Below are 12,080 nucleotides of genomic sequence, written 5' to 3'. Positions count from 1 at the left end.
TTCTCATTACTTGCAGGATTTCTTCTTTCAGAATGTTCTTGTGGGCTTCATTGAATTCTTTGGCATAGTTTATCTTTGTTTTGTTGGAGTCTGGATCTGGGTATCTGTTTCCTTCATTTCCCTCTGGTTTCTGTACTAATTTGTTACTGGGGGTAAAATGGTTTCCACCCTTTTTCCATTTTTCCCATCTTTCCACCTGGTGCTGTTACTGTCCCTGTACTGTGTGTAATTTAGTATTATCTAGCTTGTAATAGTAAAAATAATGATATCTGGAATAGAAGGGTAAGAGGAGAAAGAAAGCAAAGAAGGAAAAGAAAAAAGAAAAACAGAAAGCTAAAGAAATAAACAGGGAGTAGTTGTGTACTAATCAACAGTAAACTAAACAAGCATTTGAGAGACACAGAAAAAAGAAAAAAGAAGAGAGAAAAAGAAAAAAGAAGAAAAAAAAATCCCAGGTTCAAATGCAATAAAGTTTCAGTCTTAATAGTTCTGGTGTTACTCCTTCAGCATCCAGCCCTGGTGTTGGTGTTTGAGTAGTAGTTCTGTCATTGTCTCACCAAAGGAAAATAATAATAATAGTAAAAAAATAAAAATAAAAAAATAGAAAAGATATATAAATCTATAAAAGAATAAAAATTTCAGGTCCATAAACCATGACGCTTCAGTCTTAGTAGTTCTAGTGTTGCTCTATCACCATCCAGTCCTGGTGTCGGTATTTAATCAGTAACACTGTGGTTGTCTCTCCAGGTGGTTGGGTCAGGAGTCAGCTTTGTGAACAGCTATATGCCCTGTTTCAGGCTGCCACTCACCTGCCACCTACTGTCAGCCAGCTGCTGCTGCAGGCTTTATTTATTGCAGTTCACTGAGGGGAGCCATCACCCCACCTACTCCAGCAGGCTTTGTTTATTTAGAGTTCTCCTGGGTGCCTGCCCCTCCCCTTTCCTCCAGTGTAGAGTTCTACCAGCCAGCTAAGTTGCAGGCTTTGTTTATTTAGTGTTCACAAGGGGAATTGCCCTTCCCCTACTCTCCAGCTGAGCATGCCACAAGTCAGCCACTGTTGCAAGCCTTGTCCACTCAAAGCTTGCTGGGAGGAGCTGCCAAGCTCAACTTCTCTGTCAGGCTTGTTTACTTAAAGTTCTCATGGGGACTGCCCTTCCCCCACTCTCCGGAGCTCCAGGCACCCTGCCCTTTTCGTTACATGTCCTTTTCAGTTCCCTGTTTTTTATTCAGTTTTTTTCCCGGGGTGGGGGTCAGGCTGTCCAGGGGGCTATGCTGGTTTATCCCAGAGGTGTCTGTGGGGACACTGTGTGCCATTTATTTGCTCACCTGTTGGTCTGCATCTCCCCAGCAGGTTAGGAGCCAGCATCTGAAGGCACGGGAGCCCTCCTGGTTTCCCCATATATTGTGGCATTGGGAAGATATGTATGGGCTGGGGGCTTGGGGGTGTTGGAGTTTTGCTTCTTCTTGGTGGTTTTTCCTGCCAGGTGTGTCTCTAGCATCTCAGCAAGATTTTTGCTTTATGGAGCTCACGCTATCTGCTTCCTCCCTCTAGTCACCATCTTGGAAACTTGTCACTTTTGCAGTAATCTGATGCCCTTCCTTTCCTCCTACCACACAGATCATGAGGTGAGTTTTTACTGAACAGTAGTACCATGTGCATAGTCAACTGGATAGCTTTACTCAGATGTCCCACAGATGTCCAAATTTCATCATTTTATAAGCCAACTAATGATCTTTCCTCTAAACCCTTCCCCTAAGCTTACATCTTCTATACCAATGACTATTTAAGACAAAACATTTGGAGTCTCCTGTCTCTCATTCACATATTATACAGATAATCAACTACCAAGACCTACCAATTTGCCTTATAGTACCTAATCTGTCAAATCTTCTTCATTCTTACAGTTTCTTAACCAACCTGTTCCCATCTTTCACCTAGTTAGTTTGTTGCATTTCTCCTACCCTGATATCATGGCTTCCAATTTTGTTCCACTTCATTTCCTATGATCTAAAAAATGATCTTTTCTGGCACAAAACTTCAAAGCTCAGTGGGGAGTACTTTAGGATGAAGCCTGGGTTCCCAAGCTTGGCTTCAGAGGGCTTCTACAGCCTGGCCCAGGTCAGCTTTCAATACTACACACTCCTTGCATGATTCCCCAGCTGCAATGAAAAATTTTTAGGCTGACCTCTAGGTTTTTGTACATGCTGGCAGAGACTCTCCTTATCCTCTTCCTGGCTTGCTCCAACTTATCCCATCAGGCTGTAGTTTAGCTGTCACTTTCTGCAGAAAACCTTTGGGGATGGCTCAAAATCAAGATGAATCACCATGTTTCTCTGTGCTCCTTTAACACACTATACTTCCTTCATCAGAAAAGTTTTTACAATTGCTATGAAATTATTCCTTCTCAAGTTCTAGATCTAAGGCTTAGAGTCAATGGTAAAGATGGGCAGGAACTGTGTTTGCTTTATTTATTGCCATGCAGAGTCTTACTAGGTAGCCAGGTTGGCCTAGAACTCACTATATATCCCAGGGTGGGCTCAAACTCAGGATCTTCCTGTCTCATAGCACCCAGTGCTGAAATTACAGATGTGTACTACCATGCCTAGCTTTTCATTTCCTGGTTTTAAAATGAAAATTTGAAAACTCAAAAGTCATAATCTAAAATTACCATAACAATACCATGATTTGAAACTTGCATTCAAGGTATAAGTTAAACTAAAATTTAAAAATATTAAATGGATTTTTGTGCATAAGGAACTGAGATTTACAAATATTCTATAGTGAAAAAGCCAAATTAATATGCAGACTAATCTTAAATTTATTTTGAAATTTTCAGATAATTTCTTAGATAAACTGCATTAAAACACACATTAAGCTTGTTACATGATATCTGATTTCCACCTGAGTGTTTAAGAGACCAAGGCAAAAATTATAATCCTTTTTATGACTTAGCCTCAGAATCCTGTAGCATCAACTCTACTGTATTCCATTGGTCACTCAGATCCATAACAGTGTGAATACCGAGAGAGAATACAGCAGTGTGATTGCTGATTCATTAAAAGGTCTATCTCTGAAGAGTACCTACAATACATAGTTTGCATTTGATGTTTTCTAATTGCTACAAAGAAAGAGAGAAGCTAAAATAAATTATAAAACATAACAGTCCCATGCTTCTTTGAAGAGTTATAAAAGAAATGAGAAAGCACAGTTAGCTATTCCTTTATATTTTCTGGCACAGAGTTAAATATCAAGATTATAGTTAACTAAAGATGAATGATCCTGTGGTTAAAAAGAAAAAAAAGACCAGTACTTCTATTCCTCCAAATCCAGGCTTCTGATCAATCTGCCACAACCCTGCAGTTTGAAACATCCCAGAGAACTGATAATGTGGTTATAGCAGATACCCAACACTATCAGATGGAAAACAAGTAAAAGTGTGTGCTTGTGCTGTGATAGCCAAGTATAACGATAATGTAGTCACATCCATAATGCTGAGGGATGAGGTATGGTAGCACATTTTCTTGTTAGCTTTCCTTGCTATCTTTTTAGCTATCAATTTAGCCATTCTAAACTGATTCACCTAATCTCTCAGAAACCTTAATTATATACCAATTAGCTGCTATAAGCACCTGACTTGAAAGCAAACCTTTTAAATAAATATTTAAAAATAAATAAGTTTAGAATAGCTTTCTCAACAACTAAAAAGACATTCTTCTATTACTCTAAAATTTATACTATATTGGTTCAATTTTTTTATTCTTCATTGTTCCAGTGATAATGGGATCAGTGTCATGGCTTAGCCTTTAGCTGTTATGCAACAAGAGAGTGAGACGGGGGTAAAGATCTAATGGGACGTGAAAAGCCAAAATAAAAAACAAGTAACTTACTTGTGAAAAATATGAGAAAATTTATTGAGATCCTACAGATGATAAGATTTTGACCCATAAGTTACATGAGGTGCTTAGAATAAAAGTGCCTAAATCTATGAGATTTCTAAGCCCAAATTTTCCTCTATAATATGGTTATGGTCTTCATCCTAGTAAAGAAAAGTATAAATATGTGTTTTGTTAATTAAAATTCAACACTTTGACTCCTTTTGGTTCACGAGACACCTCCTAAAATACCTAAGTACAAATAATGAAAATTAACATTTGGCTAAATAAAATTTCGTAACATTACTTCAGCTCTCAATTAGTATATATGCACTAACATTCCAAATTTAACAGCTTAGAATTAAGTGAGATGGATGAATTTTCTTCCTGGGTATAAAATCTACTTGATGTAGCATGCGAAATCCTCAAAACTAGGATTCTTCCATCTTCCTTCTTAATTCCCCCTACCCACAACTTCCCTCGCCACACGTACTGAACGAGTTTATGATAAGCAAGAAGTAAGTGCAAACTGTTTATAAGACTTTTCTTCTATGACCAACCTCCACTATCTAGTTAATGCTAAAAGTAGAAACATTTTTAGAAAACAGAACACTATTGAGAAGGATGAGAAAATGTATGTGAACTAATCCATTGCTGCTTTTGTTGTTACTAGTTAAAAGAAACTGAACCTAAGACAACCTCCCTTTTGAGTACCTATAATTTTAACTTGCCTCACAACTTTTTTATTATTCAATATAAATCTCTTTTGACTTTATTTCACCTCCTACAGTCCAAATAAAGGTATTTTCCAAACTTACCTTTTTCTTTCTTTCATCCTATCTATAAGAAACTAAGCTAAATAAAAGTAAGGTTTATCCACTGAATATAAAATAGGAAATACTTTAATTTCAAATAAAGCATTTAAATCTGTCATGATTTCACTCCATAGATTAAAATGGATAATGATTTGCTTTTATTCTCTAAGAAGACAAGTAAAATGAAAATATAATTGCTAAAATTAAATAATGAACTTTTGATTCCAGGAATGTGTGACTACATACACAGAAGGATCATCCCACTAAAAATAACTAGAACCTGAGTAAAACTGAGGCTCATTATTTTGTGATAACAGCTAAGATGGCACAAAAATGCTGAAAATAAAAGGAGGGAAAAAGATGTATGAGGAAAATACTAATTAAAAAAGATGATGTAGCAGGTATAGTAAAATATATATCACAAAACATTATTAGAAAAAGAGAAGTACAGGTAAAAAAGTGACAAGTGCACAGAAAAAAGTGAATGAGACAAGAAGCTTCTTAAAGGAAAAGTCTTTATACTTCACCTTTGGAAATAAATAATACAATAAATACTTTGTACTCTTTGATCTAATAGTTCAATTCTTAACTTACCCCATGTAAATAATCAAAGGTATGAGCACAGCTTAATGAAACATTGTAAGGACACTGAATCTGATGTTTCTAAACAAATGTATTTAATTCCATAGGTAATTCTTCTGATATGTTGCTAAGTGAAAAATCAATTTTATAAAAATGTATTCAAAACTGCTTTAAGGCACATTGTATAATCACTTGTTGAAAAAATGTATGTAAAATATACCAACTGAATTTATTTAAATACATCGCATATAAAAATTTAAAAAACAGAATATAGACTTGGTTACTACAAAATGACAAATGTTTCAATCATCTGTTTTATATACTGATTCTAAACATATATGCACTCACTTAAAGGTAAGCGGTCAAAGTTGATACACAGAAAGAGCACTATGGATTAGGATTCCTTCCCTTGTTTGGTCTTCCACTCCATAGGACACTGTCCTTGTCTACATGGTCAAGGATGGGTTACAGGCATATCTTTGTTCCAAAACACATTGAAGGAAAATGCACATGAAGCAATTCAAGCCTGACATTGCTTTTAGGTCTAGGCCTTGGTCCTACTTAGGTATCAGTAAATTACATTTAATAAGCAACTGCAATAGCTCAGTGGAATAGAATAAAAACCATTTATCCAAGTTGTGCATTGATAGAGATTGATTAACATGGACTAGGCCCAGTTAAGTGCTACACATAAAACTATGCAATGCAGTTTAAACAGTATATAAGGACAAATTTATAATATTAAGTACTTAGAAGAATAAAGAGGCCAAAAAATAATTAGTTATGTATCCAAAAGAGAAAATCACAGCACTGATCTTCCTATCTCTCATTGAGTCAAAGGCTCAATGAGACATGGTAGAGGCACAAAGGAGCAAACCTGTATATGCAAGTACATAACAAGTTTTTGGCTGTGTTTAATTTCTTAAATTATCATTGGACAAAATACTGCATGACCAAGTTTTACATCAGTGATCAAGGAAATAGTATCCTTACTTTAAAGGAGGGATCAATGAGAACATATTTCTGAAAAGCAAATACACAGGCACATACCAATTAAGAGCACATTTTCTAAACTTAATTTAGTTTCATGGCTTAATTTAGTTTCACATTTGAGTGAAAATGAAGCTGAGAAATATGGGTGTCTGACTGCATTCCCAGCTACAATCCATGTCCCCAACCATGATTTATTTCAACTACAAATAAATAATAATCAAAAAGAAGATAACCCAAAGCCCATACATATGGGCATTTGAAAATGCCCTCTAAATAAATGATGGGGCAAAGACTAAATCATAAAAGAAATCTTAGAATAAAATTAAGCAAAAAATTTAAGTGCTACACATAAATCTATGCAATGCAGTTTAAACAGTATATAGGGACAAATTTATAATATTAAGTACTTAGAAGAATTTAAAGGCAAAAAAAATTAGCTATGTATTGAACATATGAAGCTGAGAAAAGAAAGAATAAACCCAACAGCTGTAGGCGAAAGGAAATCAAAGCAAAAAAAGGATGAAGTAATGAAAAAGCCAAACTAAGCAAAAGAGAAAATCATAAAACTCAAAAATTTTCTTCAAAAATACCAATAAAATTCATATATTCCAGGTAGACTGAAAAGAAATGAGATGGGACAGAAAAACTGTTGAAAGAGAAGAGAAATAGAATTCACAAGTAAAAAGAAAATGTAATTATGAGTGATTTGAAAGATAACAAAATTATGATAAATACCTATAAGTTAATAAATTTAAAATTCAGACAAAATAGTCAAATTCATACAATCATATCACTTTATAATTTACAAAATTGATCCAGAAACAGTCTTTTTATAGTTTTATTATATTAAAAAGAAATCAGAAGCCATAGTGTAAAATCTTCTCATAAGTATGTGACAGTTCCAGTTAGCTTTAAAGATGATTTCTACTATATATTTAAGAAACAGGTCTTCCATAGTATATAAACTCTTCCAAAGAAAAGGAGGAATCTTTACCCATTTTATTCAGTTATTCCAAAATTATAAAAAGACAATGACTTTAGGGAAATTAAAGACCAATTTTCTTCATGACATAGAAGCAATCATCCCAATAAAAATTGACAAAGTAGATCCAGTTATATAGAAATAAAATAACACATGAGGCATCAGTTTGTTTTAGTCTAAAAATAGAAGAGAATGTTTTCTTTAGAAAATTCATAATGACATTTAACATATTAAAATATTAATGGAGAAAACTCTCAGAAACAGAAACGCAAAACTCAATCATGATGAAATAAAATCCTAACACTTAAACACGAAAAGTCTAGCATTCATTTATTATAAAAAATAAACATGCTCATAATGAAACACAAATTTAGCCAATGTGATGGGAAAGGTTTTTTTTTTAACCTAATAAAGAATATCTTTCAAAAACAACAAATATCGTTCTTTGTGTTGAGCACCAAAGAATTTCCTTTAAATTTATAAGCACGATAAGAAAACCTATTTTAATAACTTCAATTTATGACTTTCTACAGGTCTTAGGTAAAATATAACAATAAAGAAAACAAATTTTTCCAGGATTAGGAAATAAAAAATCATGTTCATAGATGATATCATTACTCACAAAGAAAATCCCCCAAACCTACAAACTATGGAGTTTAGCAAATCACTCTTTCACCTCAATTCATAGCAAACAAATGCATGTCCTAGAACAGCAACAAACAAAACACACTTTTTCATTTATGAATTCACACAAATACCAGTATTTCTGAAATAACATTTGCCAGATATGTTTTCTGCACTTTGAATTTTAAAAAATGAAAAGATAAATATCCCTACTCTCATGGAGCTTACATTCTAGGGGGAAGAGGAGCCTTGCAGCAATTCTAGAATGTTCTAAGAACCAACAGAAGACTAGTGTGGCAGCAATTGAGTAGAAGATGGGAGACTCACAGAAGACAAAGGCAAAGAGGTAAAAGGAAACCAGACCAAGTAAGGTCTCAGAGGTTATGATTACTTACCCTGTGACTCTGGGTAAGATAAGCTCCTGAGAATTTTTCAGAGAAGGGTCATGAATAGGCATATTTAAGAAGGACACTGGCTCCAGTATATAGAGGAAACAAAAACAAAAGCAGAGACTAGTTTAGAAGATTTTGCAATAATCCAAGACAGATATGAGGGTCAAAAATAAAAAAGAGCAATGCTCACTGCTGGTGAGAAAAAAAAAAAAAGAAGTATAGCTCTTTTTCAAAGATAAAACTAAAATTATTCCTTTTCATATCAAACATGAGATATGAGAGAAAGAAAAATGAATGATATCTCCAGAGGTTTTATGGCTAAGTAACTAGAAGAATGTTTCTGTTAAGACAAAAAAAATTACATGAGACACAGTTGTAGTGGGGAAATCAGTATCTAACTGCAGATGTTAAGTAGGCAGTTCAATATATAAAATGAGAGTTCAGAGAAGAGATCTAGGTACATACCATAAATTGAGAAGTTTTTAACATATAAGTAGAATTTAAAGCCACATCACACCTATGTGGTAACAGGAGAGGTCAAAGAATTGAGCACTAGAATATTTCAACATGCATTGTTTGGGAAGATAAGGAGCAAACAGTATAGGAAATGAAGAATACTTGTAGTTGCTGGCAATAACAACGTCTAAGAAATAATCGTGAAAGTGACTGGCTAAGAATGAATGGAGAACAGGATCACTGGAGGAGAGGATGTCAAGGAAACAAAAGCCCAAGATGTTTAGAAACATCATCCATGTCACCATTTAAATTATGAAGTATTATGGAAGGAATCATTTTTAAGAGTGACAAGGTCACAGGGATTTTTTTTTTTTATTTACAAAAATAACCAGAGAAGAGGTGCCTATAATAAAACAAAAAGTATAGTAAAGGGGATAATCTGATCACAGTGAGATTCAAGGAATGTTATGTTCATGAAGAAGGGAAGGAGGGAAACTGAAAGCAGCAGTGAGAAACAAAAGGAATATTTACCTGAGTTCTTGGTCCAATGCCATGATTGAGTAGAAACAACAGATCCCCTTATGTGCTCTGAGACATAGTATGCTACAGCTGGCTCAGCTCAGGAAAAGCTGAAGGTGGACATCAATTTCCAACTCCTCATTCAGTGAAATGAGACTGTGGCTTAAATGGCTATCATGTATTTATAGGAGAGAAACAGGAAAAAACTATAAATCCAGGGTTCGTTTTTTTCTCATCTTTCTGAAGAGCTGATTGTTAAACATTACCAGAACCCCACTAGCTACAGAAGAAACATTACTAAGGGAAAGCTAGATTTCTATTAGCATAGGAAATCATCATAGTAGAAGATATATAGAGGGTTTTATTTTCACTGATCTTGAGTTCCATGAAGTGCAAAATGTTTGAGCAGTCAGGAAACAAGAAGGAGAGATTGGGTCAGAAAAAATTACATAGGGAAGATTAAAGTTCTATCAATAAATGATGACCTGGGAATCTTAAGCTCCTTATGAAGAGTGAAAAGAACATGGACAAAGGGTGTGGCTGTTAATGAAAGACAGCATTAATAGAGAAAGACAACCCAGAAAAACAGGTAGCTCAGAATCTCCCATTTGCCTGGGACAAAAAAAATGAAAGATGTCTTGTAGGTAGAAGGTCTCAATCTGAGTTTTCTATTCTATTGTCTCTTGCCAGTGGCGCCCTGCAAAGGTGTGGTCTTATTCCAAGTTTGAGAGTTCCCTCTCCATTCCTGCTGACAGAGGCATGGAATTCCACAGAGGGCTGATCTTGCACTGAGTTCATAAGCTCCCTCTTGTTTTCTGTTAAAGGAGGCCATGAAGCCAAGAAAGAAACAAGTTATTTATTTTAAAACATACCATTTACAATAGTAAATTTAAAGGTACTTAAAATTACATTTAACACAAAAACCTGTAAGATCTGTATAGAGAAAATTATAAAAATGTATAAAAAGACATTTAAAGAAAGTCAAAATAGCATTTAAAGACCCAATATTGTGGAGATGCCAGAATCACCATATTGATTTATAAAACCAATGATATACCAATAAACATCACAAGGAAAAAAATTCCCTAGGAATTTAGTAAGGTTATTTTTAAATTTACAGAGAAATAGGAAATTATACAAATAGCAAAAGCACTTCTGAAGATTAAAAATAAAGTTGAGAGAATTAAGATATCCAAACTTTTTAAAAACTAGAATAATTTTAAAAGTGTGGTAGTGCCATAGAAGTGAGCAAACTCACCAAAGGAAAGTCCACAGCAAACTTATGTAAACATGGTGTTATGGTTTAAATAGAAAGTATCTCCACAGACTGCTATGTTGAGGGCCTGGTCCGTCCGTCCCCCCCCCCCCCCGGTCATAGCTCCAGTCAATGACAGGTGATTGGATCATGAGGACTCTGACTTAACCAATCATTTACTGATAAATTCATAATTTGATGGCATTACTGAGAGGTGATGTAAACTTCATAAGGGTGAGTCTAGATAGAGGAAGCAGGTCACTGGGGGCATGTCCTAAGGGGCTGTCTTGTCCTGGGCCCCTCTTGGTCTCTCCCAGGATCCTGGCTGCTCTGTTCCAGAGTACTTTCACCATGATGCTCTGCCTTTCCACAAGTCCAGAAACAATGGAGAATGCGGAGACCAAAACCTCTGGAACCATGGGCCAGTCTTTTCTCCTTTTAAACTTTCTCTCTCAGGTATTCGTCACAGAGACAAAAAACTGACCAACAAGTAGAAACTAGTTAAATGGTAGACCTGTACTGTAGTTCACAGTGAAAAGAAGAATATGATAAATTGTACTGAACAAGTAATTATATAAATGAAACAAAGTAAAACTGAATTCCTACTACATTATACATTAAAATCAATTTCAAAGAGAAAAAGAACAGAATAAACACAAAATTAAAAGAAGTAAAGTTCAAAGCCAAAATCAGTGAAAAACAGGAAAACAATAGAGAAGTTTAATGGAACAAAAATCGTATACTTTGAAAAATTTAGTTAGATTGATAAACTTCCAATAAGATTAACAAAAAGTTCAAAATGAGATAAGACAAAAATCTCAAGTTTTAAGAATGAAACCAGATATCTCTACAGATCCTGCAATCATTAAAAAGATAAGTGCTACAAAAAATACTTTTTGTGCTCAGAAATTTAACAATCTAGAAGAAATGGGATAATCCCTCAAAAAACAGAAATTATCAAAACTTAACTAAAATGCAATAACCTGAATAGGCTATAAGCATTAAAGAAATTAAATTTGTAACTTAAATACACTCCATAAAGATAATCCTCAAAATCAAGTGGCTGTATCAGTAAATTTTACCAAATTTTTTTTAAATAATTGACAACTATTCGGCAATTAAAAAAAAAAAAAGAAACTATTGACCTACACAGAGCAGACCAAATCTCAATGGAATTATGCTTAACATAATGGCCAACTCCTGAGAGTCAAATACTGTGTGAGTCCACACTAGTGACAATCTCAGAATGAAGAAATTCTAGAAATTGGGAACAGACAGGTGGTTGCATGGAGTTAGAGCTGGGGGAAAGAGCTTGACTGAAGATGGTAAGAGCTGTAAAGGAGCAACACCACGGATCCTTAATGTGATGTAACCATTCCACACCTTGTTTGTGTCAATCTCAATTCTAGCTGCACTATTGTACTAGAATTTTGCAACACATTACTGTTGGGGAAAACTGGGTAAATGTTACAACTGTTTGTGAATCTGAACTATCTCGAAATAAAGAATTTAGATTAAGAAAACACGGACACAGTGGAACACAGAAAATTTTAAATAGATTCTGTAGATTAAATAAAAGCATTGTATTA

At 34.6% G+C, this 12,080-nt stretch overlaps 1 protein-coding gene across 2 annotated transcripts in view; it reads right to left on the bottom strand.

Annotated features, from left to right (window-relative positions):
- The window catches only part of Spag16 (sperm associated antigen 16), a 985,522-nt gene that overhangs the window by 886,456 nt on the left and 86,986 nt on the right, over positions 1-12,080 (bottom strand). The window contains exon 10 of one of the 2 annotated variants that reach the window (XM_074071655.1): positions 7,117-10,051. The exons of the other annotated variant lie outside the window; for it this stretch is intronic. Coding sequence (XP_073927756.1) covers positions 10,031-10,051 — 21 coding nt within the window. The 3' untranslated portion in view covers positions 7,117-10,030. Of the gene's footprint in view, positions 1-7,116; positions 10,052-12,080 lie in introns of those variants that run through there. 2 annotated transcript variants of the gene reach the window in all.

This window comes from Castor canadensis, chromosome 4 (genome assembly GCF_047511655.1).
Source record: "Castor canadensis chromosome 4, mCasCan1.hap1v2, whole genome shotgun sequence".
Taxonomy (NCBI): domain Eukaryota; kingdom Metazoa; phylum Chordata; class Mammalia; order Rodentia; family Castoridae; genus Castor; species Castor canadensis.
The sequence above is the reverse complement of the archived record's forward strand: the minus strand, read 5'-3'. Positions and strand labels throughout refer to the sequence as shown.